This window comes from Patagioenas fasciata, chromosome 3 (assembly GCF_037038585.1).
Source record: "Patagioenas fasciata isolate bPatFas1 chromosome 3, bPatFas1.hap1, whole genome shotgun sequence".
NCBI lineage: Eukaryota > Metazoa > Chordata > Aves > Columbiformes > Columbidae > Patagioenas > Patagioenas fasciata.
Window position 1 is genome coordinate 46,558,313 of NC_092522.1, and position 16,128 is coordinate 46,574,440.

The following is a 16,128-nucleotide window of genomic DNA, read 5'->3' on the forward strand; positions in this document are numbered from 1 at the left end:
GCAGCTCAACTACTGACATAAAATCTTTCCATGCTTCCTGACAAATTTATTTGTGAAGGCACTGTGTAGCTCTGCCATATTTAAAATTTACACTAATAATCTGACATCACAGATGTATACTTTCATACAAATGTGAGTCTGAAGTATATCTAATCAAATAAATACCTGTGCAGATTCCTGTGTTAGAGTATTTGGAATTCCCCTTTTGCATGAAGAGCAAAACCTTCATACCCAGAGACAAGAGGGTGCAACAGCATAGCTGTGCTGTGATATGGTGTAGGGGTTCTACCAGACAGGACGGGAAATTAGATCCTGAGGATGAAGGAAAAATATCAGCTACTTGAAGGGTTCTTTATTATTTTTTTTCACATAAGTTGGCTTATGTCCATTTGTAGGCTAGAAATGTATGAAGCAGAACAGTGGGAAATGCCACATTTCTAAGTGATAATCCCACCTTTTGTGACTGATCTGTTGCTGATGTTCTTGACTCTTACATTAGTACTTTGATCCATGAATAATTTCATTGGCTTCAGTGGGAACCAGGCACAAATACTGCATTGGATGTCTTCTGTGCCTTTTTGCATCTTCATGTATCTTTGAAAATCTAGCCCTAAATTACTACTCAGTATGAGTAAGTCTAGAAGAGTCTCAATCTCCAAAAGTCAAACATTGTTTTATGCAGCACACACATAACATGTTGATGTAGCAAAAAACAACAACTCCATTTCACAGTACCTTCAAATACAGCTTTTCTGAAAGTCTTTATAATAACCAAATAAAGACCCAACATTAGAAACAAGAATGTACATTGGAGTTAAAGAAGTTCAACTTGCTACACAACATTTCACTAAAACAGGTTCAAGTGTTGGTTAAAAACAAGTATTAGTGCTCAAGTAATACTTGCAACTGTTGAATTAAGATGACAAAGTACTAAATTAGTTTTCTTTTAATAAACTAGTGGAAATGTGAAGCAACCAATCAAAACCAAAGCAACCTGAAGGGACAGTTGAGTAATACCTGCTCTGCTCCAGCAAAAGCATGGTAGAAGCAGGACACATATGTCATGATAGCTCTCTCATCAGGTTTGGGAGTGTTCACAATATCTACAAGAGGGTGGGGAGAAATGAAAACAAAACAAAAAAAGAATCGGGGAGTAGAAAACAGGATGAATTAATAAAAGTACAACATAGTGTCATTCTGATTGTTTTCTTTTCCATAGCTCTGTACTATAGAAACCCTACAAAGCTGTAATAAATTTAGTGTTACATTGGTGGGTGTTGACAGAATAAAATATACACTAGAAATTCAACATAAGCTCTTATAAAGAGGTGCATTAATTTTTTTTAATAGGCTTGATCCTGCAGCGTTGTCACAGGGGGAGTGACCTTAATTTTACCAGAACTGTCTGCTCAAGAACTGGCACACATCTCTCTGGTGGCTTAGAATGTGGGGGTCTTTTGACTGACATTTTGATCTGGGAGGTGTTCTCTCAGAGTTGCTTGTGGACTAGCATTATAGCCTTAGCATTATATATCAGTATTCTTTATATTTCTAATACCTGATTTTCCTTCTTTTAGGACATGATTCCAGAGCTTTTCTGAGATGTTTGGGTATGTTTCTGTGTCTATTTTGTGTAGCAGCAACATTTTATGTTGGTGTTTGTACTTACCATTAAGCACTTAACATTTTAAGAACAATCCTGAAAGCATAAGAAAAGGGTTTACTTTCTGGGCATCTGTTATGATGATTTTGACATCTCTGTAGCAGGAATAATATCCAGCAGAGATAAAAAACGATAGCATTCTGCTACTGAAATTGTTTTTTCACTCGGAGTTTATTTTCATCTGGTATTTTTAAAAGTGCTTCAAATGAATGCACACAAGTTCAATTAAAGAGAATAATGTTCTCTGTCCCCTTCGGTGTCCAGCTGTCAAAAACCTACTGGATATTATTAGCAAATATACAGAAAGATGAGGCAGGAAGGCTTACAAATGGATAGACTACTACTGGCTCTACAGAGACAGTGGCTCACAGAGAAAATCAGGCAACAGGAAATGTGCTCAGCTCTAAGATGCTGTCCTAGTAACTAGTGAGGAAAAGATCAGAGGAGGAAAAACTGCTGAAAGAAACAAGACAGAAGGTGAAGGATGAGATCTGATCCATCTTCTACAATCTCACCTTCTGAGCACCAGCAAATGCATGGTAGTAACAGGAAACATAAGTCATAATGGCTCTTTCATCAGGTCTGGCAGTATTTACTACATCTGTGTAGAGAGAAGAAGGTTAACTGCTCAGAAATTCTCACAAGGTCCTTCCATCAGATTATGCTGATAATGCCACCTCAGTTCTGTAAGTTTTCAAAATAAATACACCATTACTCAGGTTGCATCTGTTTACTGATATCAGTACAAAGCTACCTAAGCTTTAGGAATCAGTAAATAGAAAAGATATAACTCTCCCTGAAATGGCAAAATATCTGAAAGCTGAGATGGTACAGAAGGGTATTGCTGCCTTCTGGTTTGTGGAAACTTCCAAGCAGATGGCATGGCTTGCAGATCTACTGGGCTCAGCTTCACTGTCGCTCCAAACCAACTTCATCTAAATCACTAGAATTATTCCAGAATTAAGCACAGCCACTGACAGTCACAAAATAGGAGTGTGTACAGTGTATATTAGCACAGGGTCCTTGTGACTGGCAGCATATTGATATATATTGGAAACCTGTAGGACTCCTGCACTCCTGTGCTAAGAAAAGCTTGGATAGCAACAGCTTTGTAATCCGTGCACCAGTCTGTTGTTTTAGTTAACAGCATAAATTAAAGAAGAGTTTGGCTTGGCTGGCTGATAGCTTTGTCCCTATTATGCCAGAAAAGAGTAGAAGTATAGAGAGGGTGCAATCAAGGTATGTCTACATTGGTAAAAATGGACCTTTTCAATACTTAACAGAGAAAGGCAGAAAAATATGGTTTTACACCAATTACGACTGAGTGATGAATGATGCTAGTGCAAGTTGAAAGGATTCCTGCCAATGTATGGAGTGGGAAGATACTGGTGTGAAAAGACCAAGGAATGAGGTGACAATTTCTAACATTAACAGCGAGATTTCTAAGTTCAGGGCCAATGTATTTACTGGTTTTGCATCTACTTCACACAGTTGTGAACAAAACTTAGCAAAGTTTCCACTGAGAATGCAGTGGAAATAAAGAGAGTAAAAAGTGATGGTGAATATTTCAAGGATGTTAGAAGAAGCACAGTTTCAATTCCCCTCCCCTGCCACAAAGAAGAATAGTAAGATAAGGGCTAGAATGTGCAGAAAATCTGGTGAGAAAAAATAAAGTTTCTTACATTGTATATGAAGATAAAAAATGAAGAACAGAGAATGACAGTAGGAGCTGTTCAATGGTAAGGTGGTAGCACTTCTGTTTATTCCTTGCACAGTATTTCAGAGCAAAATACTTAAGTGGTGCTTGAATGAGGAAATGCAAGTTAAAAAAATGAAAAAGAATAGTTTTGAATCATGAAGATGAAACAAAGAAACATCTTCAATGGAGAGGTTACAACCTGGATTTTCCAAATCATCCTGTATTGGCCTAACCTTCCCACCACAGACTTCAAGGGGACCAGAAACAGTGAGTTTGAGTGGTCTGGATAATTTCTGTGTTATCACTACTGTACTGACAAGCCACCAGCGTAGAGTCTGCATACTTGGAGAAGAATGCTTTAACCAGTGTACGTAAATTCTAGTATTTTGGCACCATATTTGCCTGGAGTACAAAAGTTTGGTTATCGTGAAGAAATTTGGGAAACTTTAATATATATTTCCTTGTTATTGTCAATAAACTCTAAAGATTATTGGAGAAACCAAACATGAAGCTATTTGTTAAAACTGTCACTGCAAAGGGTTTATAATTACAATAATGATGAGAATAATAATAATAATAATAATAATAATAATAATAATGCTTCCTTCAACATAGCTCTTTCTCATAGGAAGCATGTTGTTAGTACATTTTGAAAGTTCTGTACTTCTATTTCTGGCCCTCTCACTTAAACTTTTTAAAGGGTGAATATGCTTTTGCTTTAAGCTGCTAATAGTTGTATTTCCCCTTATTAGACTTAGATTTCGATTTCTTCAAGGCAAGGATTATCTTTTGATCCTGCATTTTACCTCAGTTACCATAGTGGGGCCATATGCTCAGGTTAGTGTCCAAAGTGCTATAATAATATAAATAATAACAAACAATAAGGAACAAAACAAAAAGTCAGTGAAATTATCCAATACAGGGGCAAAAAGAAGGAAAACCTTGAAAACAAAACAGGTTGCTCCGTTGTGATTCATGGCAAAGTAACATTGAAAATTTGCTACATACAAAACAAGTTTTACTGTCTCCTGCTTGTGAGTAATGCAAACTTCAGTAAGATATAACTCACCTTCTGCATCCAACATCTTAGGAATATCCAAATGCTTTTCAGCAATTTCCATGGCAAGGTTGATATTTCCTATGGGGTCATCCTGCATTAGAGAAGAAAATACAACTAGTCAAATATAGTTTTTCCTTGAAGCAAGACTACAGTAGGTATACTAGGACTTACTATTTCTCCAAACTGTAAATCGGAGTCACAACTATTGTTCTTCAAAAAGCAGAGTATAGGTTTGTGAAATTTTGGTCTATCTGCTGCTGTACTTTCAAAAGAAAATATGAATAAGCTATTAGGTACCATTAGGACTCTGCTGCAAATAAATTCTGGATGGGAACATAGATAATGTATGCAGTGTACACTCATAATTTTGAGCTAATTTGGAATGAAGTACAGCCAAGGCCACTGGTCCAGTAGGCTATGCTAGATCATTCATGACAAAATTAGTCCCACATGTTTTTATATCTACTACACGCTATATTACAGTGATTTATATTGAGTTCTCTGTTGGTCACGTGCATGCGTGAGAAGAAGCAAGCACAGAGAGTTCTCCAGAAGGAGCAATACTTCCCAGTTTTGGACAGACAAATCTGTAACACCTCTATAAATTTAATTTTAGAGCTGTGAAAATTCAAGACCTTTCTTTGGTTTTGAGATTTTGTGTTGGTTTCTGAAGGGAAAAGAAAGGAAGCGGTAATCACAGTTGCGATAAACAGCACACATTTTATGTCTTGCACTACAGATAGCTATTGTTGACAATGGAAGAATGTGTCAGATTAAGGTTGTTCTTAAAAGAAGCCTTCCTGTATCAGCTTGGAGTGAAACCCAAGCTGATACACCTTATGTGAAAAGGCAGTTCATGCCACTAAGGCTATCATTATTTTCACATATTCACAGACTGCTAAATGATCATAGCCACTCTGAACAATGCCAATGTTTACAGAGAGAGGCTTGGAAAATAGGACACAGAAGAGCAAAGTTAGAGACACTGGTGGGCACTGAAAAAATGTTAACAGGTTTTCTGGAGGGAATTGCCAAGGCTTCCATTTGAATACAGATACTTCCTGTAAAGGGATCTAGTCTCGAACATGATTCTTTTGTTACTCTGAAATTAATTTAGGAAGATTATTACTATGGAATCACAGCAGTTATTTAAGTTTCACAGAAGTCCACTCCTCATCCACATACATATGCCAGGTATCATAAGTAGTAATGTCCATGGCACGTCTTTCTATGAACATATCGTACTAGACAGCCTTTCCTGCTGCATGTTCAATAAAATGTGTCATGAAGAAGAGTTTATATTTTGAAACCTAACAATTCAGGTATAATAGAATACCAAGTCTCTAATCATAAGTTCTCACTCTATCATCATTTAGCAGTTTTGTGCATCATTGACATTCAGAGAAACTTAAAATGTGTACAATATTTAAAACGCATTAACTTATTTTTGCTATTACACTAGACACCATGTGTAATACAACATTTAGTAAATGTGTATAGAAAAACTCTTACTGAAATTAAATAGGACAAAAATACACTAAATCTAAGTGATACTTATTGACTAGGTTAAAATACTGCATATGGATGAGTGATGAGCATCTCTTATTTGTGTGCTTGGTACTAAGCCCACAAATAAATAGTGCCTCACTGGTAAAGGATTTGTTTAAAATCTCAGCAACTCTCCGAATAATTGGAGGAGATCCCCATCACCCATCCTTTTAAACAAAACTGCAAGACACAGTAACTAAAAATCTCTGCTACAGCTAAACAAATACCTCATCTAACTTGTCATAGTCAAGAAGATCAGGCCTGTGTCTATGGATAAGGGCGTTGAAAGCAAGGCCGTCTTTCCAGCTACAAGTTCACACAAAACACATCAGTGAAAAAAGGAAAAGACAGCATGCAAGAGATAAGAAACGAGGAAACGAGACACCAGGACAGCTGTTAATGTAACCAAATTGAGCAGTCAGTCAAACACAGCCAGGACAGAAAAGCAAGATCTATTTTAGGATTTTTATGCATGTGCTTTATGTGCCACAGCTCAGCCTCAGTTTGAAACCTGACCTGTTCTTATTTTGGAAACCTCTAAGAGGGAAACAGTAATGCTGAAGCAGATCTGCTTATGTTCTGTCCCTTTTTCTTAGCACTCATATATAGGATGGTTATACTGTGAAGATTTTTAGTACTGTGTACCACTTTTCAAAGCACAAACTCAATCAAATCAACTTCTGCTTGTGCAATGCTTAAGCACATGTACACAGAGACAGGTATCTTAGTCATCCATGAATCTGTTTATCCATAGTAAAGGTCGTATACAGAATTTGAGAACAAGCTCTTTTTGATAGCTAATATTTTTCCCTTTGGTTCATATCTGCAGTTGTCTAAAGAACTGCCTAAATTAAAATCTTACGTGGAGTAAGTTCATTTCATTTTAATCACTGCATACCTTGGGGACTTCATCATAAATTTAACATATATATAATGTAGTCTGATTTTTCAAATAATTTCATTTTATTCATTCATTCATTCATTCATTCATTCATTCATTCATCTTTTTTTTTGTCAAAGGCTTTCTGATAACAGCTGATTCCACTAGTAAGATCCATTTGTAATGGAAGGACATAGAATGGAAAATATAGTCTGTGATTCATCAGTCTCTCTCATCAATGAAAAGTTGCACTCAACAAATTAAAACAATGATTAAGTTTTCTGTTTTACTGGTGTTTACGTGAGCCCTCAAGATCCATTCATTCCAGAGAGCAGAAAATGCTACATACGTATTGAGAGCTAATGTGAAATGACAACATTTCACTTTCTTTCTAGGTTTTATTCTTCAGTAATGGTACCAAGAAATTCTGACATTGTTACTTGCTCCACATTCTTCCCTCTCAATCCAAAGTGGCTGGTATATTTTAGAAAACATGCATTTTGCCATGAGTAGCACACTGTAATAAAATAGGTACTACCTAAGGAAGTTAGGATATCAGTTTTGTTTCCACTTATCTGGAAGTACAGGCCAAAGTACAATCTAAGAATTGGGGAATATTTTCTATGTAATTGCATACTCTTGATTACCAAGGGTAGTGTTTGTTCTAAGAAATTTCAGGATTAATCATTATCTCACTGTTTACTGCACTGCAATCTACAGCCATTTACACCAGATACAAATCAGGATGGACAGTGGTGAATGGGGAATTCCAATGTAATTTCATTTAACATTCATATTGTGCAGGGGGAAAGACTTGATCAACTACCTAGCAGCTGAGGACCAGATTTTTTACAATTAAATGCTGAAGTCATTGTAATGGGAAGAGAAGGATGACACAGGAGAGTCATGGGGTCCTTTCTTCCACGTCCGTGTTTTTTTTGAAGGGACCTTAGAAAGCCATTCAAAATTAGTATGCACTCCTCAGCTTGTCTTTTAGAAAACATGCTAAGCAAACCAGAAGTGAGCCAAATCACTGCAGGACAGCATGCTGTACCACCCAGACTGATGACCTTATTTAGCTTGGAGTAGTCAATAAGATCAGGTCGGTGTCTGTGGATAAGTGCACATAATCCAAGGCCATCTTTCCAGCTTTACAACAAAAAATAGAATGGAAAAACATTAGTTAACAATGTCATGGCATTTTACAGTGTGATCCTTGCTCAAGACTTAATATCAAGCAGGAACTTTCCTGTCAAATCCTGACATTGGCATTCTGTGCAGCCTCATCCCTCTGAGCTTTTCTGTGACTTTACTCTTTTTCCTGTAGTACATATCTTACTCCACAGTCCATACACACTTAAAGAATCCATAATACTTTCTAGGCAGTGTACATTATGTGCAACAGTCCCTGATTTCAATTGCTCAGTTTGTGCAGTGTTCCAGGATAGCTCAGAGTACACATTCACCAATGAAAGTGCATAATTTCCTATTACCCTTAGAGCATGTTTGAAAAAAAAAAAAAAAAAGAGAAAGAAAAAGGCAAGTCTGCAATTACTTTTCTGTGTCAGTTATTTCAGACAATTTAAATGGCTCAACCATATTGTGCTCATAGAAGTACAAAGTCATAAATCAGCTTAGTTTATTCAAAACACTTCACACATATGACAGTTTCGATCTGAGCTTTGGCACTTCAGTGTGACTTCAGGCCCACTACCTTTTGAGGCAAAAATAGGCAATGAATGGAGCCACAAATAGCATATATTTTGAAAGATTATGAGAGGTTTCTTTCAGTCAGAAACAATTATTCTGAAAGCTACTTTATATCAAAATTGTATGCAATCACCGAGGCTGCAAGTTTGAGGTCTTACCCTGTGCAGCAACTATGTGATACTAAACATATTCAGACTGTTAGAATCTTTCACTGAGATGTCTGGGTAGATCTTTCAAATAACAGAACTATCTCAAATTAAAATGTAATACAATTAATCAGAATATACATATATTGTATAATATAAAATCATCGAGAAGGTAAAACTGAATCAAAATGAGCACCAAACTAACAAAAAGCTTATTTCCAAAAGGTGTAGACTAACATGGTTGGCTTGCCCATTGTAAAGCAGTTCTGTAAGAGCCGATGGACCCAACCATTAATCAAGGTACTTCCATTCAAGATATTTTCCCCATACCATGTATCAGAACAGCATGTATATGTAGAAACACTAAGATTCTCATACTGTAGTTTACAGTATACCTTGGATCCATACCAATCTCTACTGAAATATACCTCTATATATCCAAGGAAAGTAACACAACAAATTTCATGTCTCTTAAAGGCACTACAGGGACTGCAAATCAAACAAATAATTTTTATGTGTGGATGCATGTCTGAACTGTATCTTCTCTATCACTACCTGTGCTTTAGGTTCTGTACATTAAGAACTAATTCAAAACACCAAAATACTGTAATACAGAGCTCTTGTTGTAAGTACTATAAGGACCTCAGGGAAGGCAAGATCACATGGTAAAACAGTGCAAATGGTAAAACAGTGCAAATGGCAAGTCACGTAATTTAATGAGGTGAGTTACTGGCAGATCTGCAGGAACTAGCCCAGTGAAATCCCCAGACCAGGCAGCCTGCATATGGCCTGGAACTCTCTTCATAGCCCTTACTGAAAACACAGAACCACACAACTGAAGCTTCACTAAATTCTCTGACTTAGGTAATGATGCTGGTTCTGGAAACAACCATGTCCAAAGTGCCCCTGCTGTGTATTGAGTCCATTTTTGGCTCCTTATTTATAGTTATGCTACAGAACAATAAAGACTGATTCATCGTAATGAGATATTTGCATGCTCAACACATTAGTATTTTTGCCAAGAATAGCCTATACCTGCAGTGGCTCTCGTTTGAAAGCAGTCATTTGCCAAGTCAGGACCTCTAATAATGCAATGTGGTCATTCTGTATATAGCAGATATTTTTTTTATTTTAAATAGTAACTGTGGAAGTCACAGTAAATAATGCCAAAGGATAACCAAAATCAGACTCTGAAGACAGAGCATGAGAATCTCAAAAAAGGCTAGTTAACAGTGAAGAGTGAAACTCTCCTGTCAAATATATACCAACACAACTGTGGGAAAAAATTGACCTAACATATTTTAGATTGATTCTACCTCTTGACATAATGGAAGTTTACCTAAGGTGGAAGTTCTGAATGTTCACATTTCTGTATGGAGCAGTTTTTCTTTGACACCACAGCAGCAGCCCTTCTTTGGCAGAGGTTTCTGTAAAAGACACCAGGGAGTAAAAAAGAAAAAAAAAAAAAAAAAAAAAAAAGGAAAAATGTAAAAAGCACTCAAGTAATTAATTTCTTGTCATTTTAAACGTAGTCAGCCACCTGAAACTGGTTGGCATAAGTCAATGTTTAATCCCATAAGATACAAATGGATTAATGGGGCTCCATTAGAACACAGAAGTCAGCTCAACTGGCACAACTCAGACTAGAGTCTCAGCCTGCACAGTAATTCTGTGATACTAGAAGTTTAAGAAATTATATTGGTTGGACAGCAGAATGTAGATTTGAAGAAAAATACTCAATACAAATACAACAGAACTAGGCATAAAAGATTCTGTTGGTGCCTACATGAAATATGCTTGTAGTCTCAGTTCATTTGCTTACAGGGAGGTATAGATGCTGAGGAAATACCTTCATTATCTGAACCCTATGGGTATCTGAATGCCTAAGTGAAGGACAGAAAAGAACAAATAGACCATTAACTCCACATTTAATGTCCCACAAATTATGGGCAGGACAGCATGCAGAGCTTGACTTGATTCTATTTTTGTTGAAAACTGACATTAGTTTCTAGAATTTTAGACTTCCCACACCATAGACTTGGTTTAAAGCGTATTGTAACTAAACCACATTTTTTTGAGCCAGTGACTAAGTGAAAGTTAAGGAAAAAATTCTGAAGCAGGAGGGGGAAAAAGGTAGTATAAAGAAGAGGGATATAATCAGGTCATATTTGCAAAGAATGTGAGAAACAGACAGAACTAAAGAAGTATGTTGGAAATAGGACCACCATATAGGCCACAACATAGTTTCAGGACACTGAAGCTCAGAAACACAGGCATGTTTCTATCTCTACAACTGAGAGACAGGACCAGAACTGTATTAGGAAGCTGGCTCACAGTATTTGTCAGGATAAGGAGAATAATTACTTTTTCCCTCCAGAAATTGATTTTGTCACCAGGTAAGGAACTTGTACCATTTTCTGTGAAAAAATAATTCATTTTTAAAACACTCATCTCACTTGTGCACCATTCATATAACAATATCTTTATAAACAAATTTCCTGATTATTTAAGATAGTTACATTACTGTTACCTTCCACTGAAATATCCTGAATAGCGAAGCGAAGTATGATAGTCCAGATCATACCCAGTGTCATTTTCACATTGCCGTCGACAATTTCTACGGTGAAAAAAGAGATAGTAGTAGTATTTAGAGTGTGTTTTCCAGTTTATCTTATTTTAGTCATATATTTCTACAAATAATATATTGTATCTAATAAACCTGTTATATTTCTACCATAATTCTTTACACAGAGTTCATCTGGGTTCATTTTTCAACAAACTCATGGTTGTGCTACACTGGCAGTAGGACTTAAGATTACTGAGGTTAAGGTCACTTCAGCCCTTCCATGCTAAAAGGTGCTTGTAACTGTCTCAAATATTTACATTTTAGCCTGACTTTTTCAGAGAGAGCCTGAGGGGAAATACTTATTTAAAGTTTGAAAAATATCAGCTTTACTGTTTTCAAATGCAAAGGAACTGAAAAAATTGGTCTTACTTCAAATTTTAAGAAAATACAGGACATTAACAATATAATTTTTTAATAAAAGGGTACTCAGAAATCCCCCTATGCTATTTAGAACTTTTTGAGACATTTACCTATAGTGCCAGCACAGCCTAAATACAAAGAGCAGCCCAAGAGACACAGTGCCTCCTGAGACTGAGCTATACAGCTTCCTGCAAAGCAGTTCAGATACATGGCCACAAGGCTGTCATGTTCCAACACCTATGCACATTTATGTATCTTTAATACAAAATGGGATTTTTTGCCTCTGGGGTTTCAATTTCTTTCAAGACTGCTTGAGTCTACCTACAATACAGGGCACTAGGAAGGTGCATGCTCCAACCTTTCTCGCCTCTTTCACAAGCCAAGTCAGAATCCAGTGCTCCTAGACTCCAATGTGAACAGTGATACCGCTTAAATTTCTCAACACCAACAAATGTACTGCCAGACCACTTAAGTATGGTAATAATGTTAAATCAATATGAAAAGTAAGGTGAGAGACTCAGAACTTAGTAAGATTATAAAAAGGGTCTAGTATGGGAAGGGGAGAAGGTGGGACAAAGAGAAGGGAATTGCAGACTGCCTTCCCAGACACCTTATACCACAAGAGCAGTGGAGCAGGGAAGGCACCAGCTGCTCCCCAGCTTGAAAGTCACCTCCAGCCTTCCTCAAAAAGTGGAGCAGCTGTGGCTGCCTGGGTGCCCACTGGTCTTCTGGGGAAGGAGCAGGAGGAATTTCCTCAATTTAACATTGAATGCCAGCAGAGGTGCCAGCAGAAAATACAGTCACTCTGCAACTTAGAAATTGCCTGAATCCAGGGGCAACTTTTACAGAACAAAGCAGCTGCTAGCTCCAAGACTTGAAATACATGTTAAATTGCAGTAGTATGTAACAGAAGGAGTCATTTGAACCTATGGAATTAACAAATGTCATAGGAGATATGTCACCCATTACTAGTCTATACTTTCTTTGCTAGTGTGATAATCCAAGTTCATATAATGGTTACTTTTCCACTTTCCATTTGGGTTCTACACTGATTTTCCAGAATTCTTACCTCTTGCTGTCCATGCACGATTATGCACTATTACTATCTTATTGGCAAGTCTCTTCAAATCTCAAAGCTAAACTCTTTCAGCCAAAAAAGATCAAATGGCAATTAGGGAATGCAGCTACTTCTCTCTCCTCCCCCCTCCTCAGCCACATATTTCATTGTATTCTGATCAGATGTCTGATATGTATATACAGTACAGAAAAATGTATTCAAGTGTAAAATAAATTTAACACTCAGGAGGTATTGCTGACTGTCAGGCAGTTAATGGGTTTGCATAATCACTACATCATTGTGTTGATTTACATGTCCATATGTACACACAGACAGAATGAATAAGCAAGAGAGGGAATTTTCTATGTTGTGCCTCAGGAGAATTTTCAAGCAATTTGCCAGCTTTGGTTTCTCGTTATCTACCGCTAACATAAAACACAAAAAACATACATATAAAAGACAAGGAAAAACAAAGTTGCTAAATGCTGAAAAGTATTGGTGACAAAAAAATTCTGATTCATTCCTATTGTTTTCTGGTACGGGCCAATAGAAGACTTCATTATTTTCTTCACACTACCTGTTTGCTCTGGGAGGAATATAGTCCCTACACCTCACATACACAAAGCTACAGATTTCTGGGGAAAAAGGTCTTGCTGATGCATGAGGACAGGAAAGGAGAGAAGGGAAAGGGAAGGGGAAATAATAAAAACTGTCAGGGAAAAAGCTAAGCAAAGCAGTGTGACAAGTTCCCAAAGGTTTAGTTTCAGGTTTTTTTATTCTGCTTTGGCTTTTATTTTTATTTTTTTCATTCTAATCCTCTTGTAGCAGATTCACAGATCATTTGGTCTTCAGTATTTCTCCCATTCCCCAGAAAAGCAATACAGAAGTGTTTCCTATTAACAGGATACTTGGTTCTCCATATCTCAGTTCATTTCATTCAGGATGCAATTACCTTGCAAATGGAGTTGTTGCATGTCTTTAAAACTTAAGGGAAAACTTCTAACTCCTGGACTGTGAATGTCTTGTAAGGACTACTTTCACAGCTTTTGCTTGAGCTTCTTGACTCTCCAGTCTCACTTCACCACCAATGGAGAGAAAGATTCTTCCACAAGACAGATCCAAGTAGCTAAATTAGGCTTCTGTTCAGCATCAAAGGCAATAATCTCTAGTCCCTTCATAGACAGTCCAAGGAAGTCAGCCTCAGAACAACAATGATGGCTTTAAAGAATATCCCTGGCACCTTCAAAATACTAAATTGAACTTTGTACTGATGTCCCACAGGAATCGCAGTTTAATCTTTGTTTTGAGGCCCCATTTTAAATGCCAGTTGGTCCTCTTGGGCTTATGTGCTCTTCGCCACTCAGCATCTCAGATAATAAAACATGATCCTCAGCAGATTTAGATATAAAACTTTCATGCTTTGGAAATTAAAAACTATTCCAAGCATCCATGTAACTCAAAGAATGCCAAAACAGATGGGTGCAGACAAGCCCACATGTCCCATGCTTACTATGTGTGGTAGTTAGTTAAAGGGTTAAGGACTTTGATAAACACAAGCTTGAGGAGCCTGTGCTCTGCCTCCTTGCTGGCATTCATTCCATCTTCATACTGTCATGACCGTTTAGTCAACAATGCTGAAAAATGCAACAAATGAAAAAAAAAAAAAAAAAAGAGGTGAATGTTTGTTAAGACCAGATCAGATTGCTGATCCAGTCTCCAGCATAACTACAGAAACAGTTGTCAGCCCAAGTGGTAGGGTAGGGCTGTGTAGTGTGGGAGCAAGTATGCAGGACAAGGGGGCACAGCGACTTTTTAAACATGTACTGGTGCCAGAGTTCCCACACTGTGAAACCATACCCAGTCAGATGTGATACTGCATTGCTGCATCAGCACAGCACTCTGCCTTAGACAACAAATTTAGCAGAGGGGATGCAATAAACTTAACAGGGCACTAAGCATGTCTGGGCCAGAGCTGGCTTTGTGCTCAGTCTGTTTAGAGTAGGAGTGGAAGGCACATGAATCTATCTTCTCCTGCCCACGTGGATACAATCTAATGTGTTAGTAGCCATACTTGACATAGTGCAATGTCTTACAATGACAGGTTGCTCTCTGCATATAAGCTATGACAACAGCAGTGGGTTTTTCTCCTGTGCTACCATCCAAGAATTTAAAATGTTTTTTAATGCTAATGAATGAATTTTTGCTTCTAAACCCTCCATTCTACAGATCAAGAATTCCAGAAGCAGGCAATAAAAACCTGTGGTACAGGCAAGATCGCCTTAATCTCCTGGCTTACTATAGCCTGCTGTTACATGCAGGAAGAAATACTGAGTGCATGGACAGATAACACCTTGCAGCAACTGGCTGAGAAGCTGAAGATGTTACTGCCTCTTGTTCCTGCCTCCCTCCCAGAGGGAATTACGTATTATCAGGGTGCCTAAATTCATAGAAGTTGCTGCCATGGAAAACAGCAGGGTTAGTTTAAATGGTTTCAATGGCTGATCTGAGTGATCTCAGATGCTTTGCCATCAGGTGATACAGAAAGTACTCAGGTGCTGCTTCCTAGTTTGAGCATCCTGGCAGTAATAACCAGCGCAAAAGAAGGGGGAATGGAGTGCAGAGGGCTGGCCTGCTCCTTGCAGGAGTAGATCTTAGCTGAGGTACCTCACTTAAAATGCTCCAGCCTTGCTCGAAGAACCTAGATGTGAAAACGTTAGTACATTCTGTGAACTGTGATCAAGGAGAGTGACCACTCTGTCCTACAAGATACTCCTTCTGCTATATACTTGTCTTCTGTCAGGAAGCATTGTAGTCACAATATGACATGACAGAACTACCAGCCATTTACTTCACACTTTGTACTCTCAGTATTTCTGCACCAGATATCAAACAGGCTTCTGAATCCTTAATTTTTATTTCCACGCATAAATTGTCTCTTCAGTACCCTCTGCTGTCCATTAAATGCCATGTCACTCTCAGAATAACCTCAACTGTGGCATATTTTTCCATCCCACTTTATTTAATTGGTGAAAGAGCCCATCTGTCCCTGACTGCCTGTACAACTGACAGAGGCAGCCAGGCACCTCTGAAATGCAGTACAGCTCTTCTGAGATCTGAAGTGCCTTCAGGAATTGCCCATCTCTCCCCACTGATTATATATTCCCCCAAAAAAGGCCTCTTGTTATCTACCTAAAGATAGTTGGTATGGATTTGGACTCAGATGTCCCAGCCAGTTCAGTCTCAAATGAACAAAAACTGAGTTCAAATAAATGCTTTGACCAGAGAACTCATATTTCTTCAGATTTTGGAGTTCTAGATCTAGAAACTGGACACATTTGGTGAACAATACTTTAAGAACTATGTGGGCTAGGTCACACTG

General features: G+C 37.8%; 1 protein-coding gene across 1 annotated transcript in view; it reads right to left on the reverse strand.

Moving 5' to 3' along the window:
• The window catches only part of ACTN2 (actinin alpha 2), a 69,540-nt gene that overhangs the window by 26,330 nt on the left and 27,082 nt on the right, over positions 1 to 16,128 (reverse strand). Inside the window, exons 4-8 of the mRNA XM_065835859.2 lie at positions 11,237 to 11,323; positions 10,046 to 10,133; positions 7,921 to 7,999; positions 4,432 to 4,513; positions 1,018 to 1,103 (exon numbers count right to left, since the gene is read on the reverse strand). Coding sequence (XP_065691931.1) covers positions 1,018 to 1,103; positions 4,432 to 4,513; positions 7,921 to 7,999; positions 10,046 to 10,133; positions 11,237 to 11,323 — 422 coding nt within the window. The remainder of the gene's footprint in view (positions 1 to 1,017; positions 1,104 to 4,431; positions 4,514 to 7,920; positions 8,000 to 10,045; positions 10,134 to 11,236; positions 11,324 to 16,128) is intronic.